Genomic DNA, 4,251 nt, shown 5'->3' with positions numbered 1-4,251 from the left:
GACTAAAAACACCCTCAGAGGGTCCGCGAACTCGGCAAACTTAGATGGGCTCGCGCCGGGCGTTAGGTCAAATCGAAAGTCTCCGCACGCGACCCGGGGAATGGAGGTTGAAGGTTTTCGGGTTTTGCAGGCGAATTTGCGGAACGACAAAGCTGGGACTCTGGAGGCGAGTCAGTTGTGGGAGGAAAAACGTATTGATGTTCTCCTTCTACAAGAGCCATACGCAGCACATAATAATAATAGTTTCAAAATACCTGGGTTCGGTTGCGGCATACAAGTTGCTGCCAAAACCAGGTCTAGGCCATATGCGGCCATTTGCTTAACGAATCCTAAATACCAGTTGCTGGTTTTATCACAACTTACAAGGAAACTCTCTCCGGTGTCCCCCTCCGATTTTGATGAAACTGAGATATGTTATTCTCCGTCGAAATCTAAGAGATACGTATTTTTTTTTATCTGCGGAAAAACATTTCTAGGGGGTGAAACTACCCCTCAAAAGTTAGCCTCCAAAGGGGTGTTTTTCAAGTTTCGCATACTTGCAGTTTAAATAATCGAATGGGACCAATTGCATAATTTTCAGGGTGGAAAATCATGAAAAATGCTTTTGGTTTTATAATAAAACAATGGATAGAACAAAAGTTATGAGGGTTGAAAATCACAAAACTTTGATAAAAAAAAAACTATTCGATGGATTTCAACGAAACCAACGGCAATCGAAAGAGGAAAAAAAAGTAGAGAATACGTCTTTCGGGGTTTTTCCGAAAAATTAAGTTTAGGGGGTGAACATCCCTTAAGCATATCTACAGTGACCACCAAGAAAATATCGTTTTTTATATTAATTTTGATATGAATTCATCAATAATAATTTGTTCGTACATTTCTAGCATTTAGAAAATAATAATAATATTATATCTTAATATTTTACTTACTTGTTTACTTCGCATCCCAAACTTTATTTTGTGTATCGGGACATCAAATATTACAAATGTCATTTAATGTGAATCTGCTTTGGAAAAAAAAAAAAAAAAGAAAAAATGCTTATAATGATTTATTATAATCATAATAATCATTCATCGTTATCTCATACAAAAAAAGAGATAATTATATTTTTAGTATATATGAGTCAGTAATGTGAAAAACAACATAGTATAAATAAATGTATCATTTCGAGATTAGTTTAGTTACTGCGATGTACTTCATCTTTTATAATTCAATATTATAATCGTGTTTTTTTTTTTTTTTAATAAGTGAATAATTTAAAATTGTACGAAAATCTTTATTTTAGTACATAGAGCAAAATGAAAGTCAATCCTATAAATGTTATATGACTACTCTTAACAACATTTCAAGTCATGAACATTCCAGAATCGCCAGTAAATGACGAAGAAATACAAATCAAAGAAAGTTTTGAAAATATTTTACTCAATGCTATGAACGAATACTCCGGAGTCGAAATGGTCGAAGAAAGTTCTTTGCATTTCCAAGAACCGTATAAAGATTGGACGATGGAAGTCGTGGAAGATAAAGAGTGGGCAAATGCACTAGTTGATCAAGAAACACCTATCGATGAATGCACTAAGGATGTTGAAGATTTATCTTATGAATATAAATTGAAAGCCGTCGAGTACTGGCGTAGTGGCAAAAAAAGAAATTTAAGTTTAGACAGTGTTAGACAAAAATTTAGAAAGGTACAATCTGTGCGACAGTTACGAAGATAGGCTCATACTTTAAATCAGGGAGGGACTTATAAGGAAAAATTAGCAAGAATTTGTGAATATACATTACAAAATTTCAAAGCAGCTATAGATGCAGGTTTAATCGTACATGATTGTGACATAAAAAGATGGGCCTTACAAGCTCAAAAAGAAATTGGTGCGGAAGATTTCCGTTTTAAAGCATCAACAAAGTGGATCGCGTCATTCAAAAGAGCACATCGCATCGTATCAAGAAAAATAAATAAGTTTATCACGTCCAAAACCATTGAAGATAGTAAATCATTAAAACAGCAAGCTGAGGAATTCGTCAATAATGTAAAACAAAAAATTAAAATTTATGAATTAGCAAACGTATATAATTCAGATCAAAGTGGTTTTCAGTTGGAAATGCATTCCGGTCGAACTTTAGCTGTTGAAGGAGAGAAGCAAGTAGAATGTCTTGTACAATCTGTTACTTCTACTACTCATAGTTACACAGTTCAACCAACTGTATCCGCTGATGGAAAGCTTTTATCCCCACTTTTTTTGGTTCTAAAAGAACCAAGTGGTAAATTTGGACCAATAGTTGAAACAACACTTTTTAGACCTCATAATGTATACATAGAAGCATCAAAATCAGGAAAACTTACATCAGGTACGAATTATTCTTTATTTTTTTTCTGGTTTGCGCATAAGTTATTGTTGATACAAATAGTTCATATTTTTTAATTTTCAGATCATTTCAAAATTTGGTTGGAGAGGGTGTTTTTTCCAAATGTGGACCCAAAATCTTTATTACTAATTGACTCATGGACTGGGCATTGTCCTCAAGTTGTACAAAGCGTTAAACCAACAAATAAAGATACTGAAGTAATGATCTTACCAAAAGATACAACTGGGAAAATTCAACCGCTTGATGTTTTTGGATTCCGAGTATGGAAAAATTTTGTTCGATATTTTTCGGATCGTACAGTTTTGATGAATTTGGACATAAACTTGCATTTACGAAATAACATTATAAAATTACAATCACTTACACATATCCAATTTTCATCTCCTCGGTACATAAATTTATTCAAGTACTCGTGGTACAAAAGTGGCTACACAGAAGTAAAACCAGATGAGTTCGAAAATCCTGTGGATTTTGCATTTCACGGATCATGCAATTCTCATTGTGAGGTTCCTGGTTGTCAAAATATAGCAATTATCCGCTGTTCATGGTGCAAAAAGTCGTTGTGTTTTCAACATTTTTGTCATGAACATCACGATTGCAAAACATATATTGAATAGATCTGCATATGACAAAATGATGAATTTAAGTATTAAATTTCATTAACATCAGAAATATTAAATATTTTTGTAAAAATTCATTTGTTAATTATTTTTAAATTTAATTTGATTATAGCAAAGCATATATTGTAAGCATTTTTTCTTTTTTTTTTTTTTTCCAAAACAGATTCACATTACATGACATTTATAATATTTGATGTCCCGATACACAAAATAAAGTTTGGGATGAGAAGTAAACAAGTAAGTAAAATATTAAGATATAATATTATTATTATTTTCTAAATGCTAGAAATGTACGAACAAATTATTATTGATGAATTCATATCGAAATTAATATAAAAAACGATATTTTCTTGGTGGTTAATGTAGATATGCTTAAGGGATGTTAACCCCCTAAACTTAATTTTTCGGAAAAACCCCGAAAGACGTATTCTCTACTTTTTTTTCCTCTTCCGATTGCCGTTGGTTTCATTGAAATCCATCGAATAGTTTTTTTTTTTATAAAAGTTTTGTGATTTTCAACCCTCATAACTTTTGTTCTATCCATTGTTTTATTATAAAACCAAAAGCATTTTTCATGATTTTCCACCCTGAAAATTATGCAATTGGTCCCATTCGATTATTTAAACTGCAAGTATGCGAAACTTGAAAAACACCCCTTTGGAGGCTAAAGTTTGAGGGGTAGTTTCACCCCCTAGAAATGTTTTTCCGCAGATAAAAAAAAATACGTATCTCTTAGATTTCGACGGAGAATAACATATCTCAGTTTCATCAAAATCGGAGGGGGACACCGGAGAGAGTTTCCTTGTTAGTACAACCCACTGCGTATGCGCTCAGATCATGGGACCTGACACATCGTTCTTCGTAGTCTCAGCATACTTCCAGTACAAAGACGAAATAGACATGCATTTAAAGCACTTAGAGAAAGTGGTCCGAGCACTGAGAGGGAAACGGGTATTAATATCAATGGACGCGAACGCGAAATCCGAGAGATGGGGATCCGAGACTGACGACGCGCGTGGCGAAAAGTTAGAGCAATTTATTGACGCACACGAGTTAGAGATAATCAACAACGCGAAGGAGGATCCGACGTTTGAATCAACTAACGGGAGTTCGTATATCGATGTGACACTCGTCACGCCTAAACTCGCGAGTAGCATTTTTAGCTGGTCCATTAAGAGAAGTTGGGTGCAGAATACTGACCACTACCCGATCGAGATCACTCTAGGAGCAAAGTCGGGGGAGAAGGATGGCGCACAGGCAGACC

The 4,251-nt window shown here is 34.4% G+C and overlaps 1 protein-coding gene across 1 annotated transcript; it reads left to right on the top strand.

Annotated features, from left to right (window-relative positions):
• The first annotated feature begins 1,574 nt into the window (after positions 1-1,574).
• On the top strand, positions 1,575-3,005 carry LOC123267543. The gene is made up of 2 exons (XM_044732221.1): positions 1,575-2,349; positions 2,431-3,005. The coding sequence occupies exons 1-2, from the start codon at positions 2,103-2,105 to the stop codon at positions 2,982-2,984; spliced, it is 801 nt and encodes a 266-aa protein (XP_044588156.1). The 5' UTR covers positions 1,575-2,102; the 3' UTR covers positions 2,985-3,005.
• The last annotated feature ends 1,246 nt before the right edge of the window (positions 3,006-4,251 follow it).

This window comes from Cotesia glomerata, linkage group LG1 (genome assembly GCF_020080835.1).
Source record: "Cotesia glomerata isolate CgM1 linkage group LG1, MPM_Cglom_v2.3, whole genome shotgun sequence".
Lineage (NCBI taxonomy): Eukaryota > Metazoa > Arthropoda > Insecta > Hymenoptera > Braconidae > Cotesia > Cotesia glomerata.
Note: the sequence above shows the minus strand (reverse complement) of the source record. Positions and strands in the feature narration are given on the sequence as shown.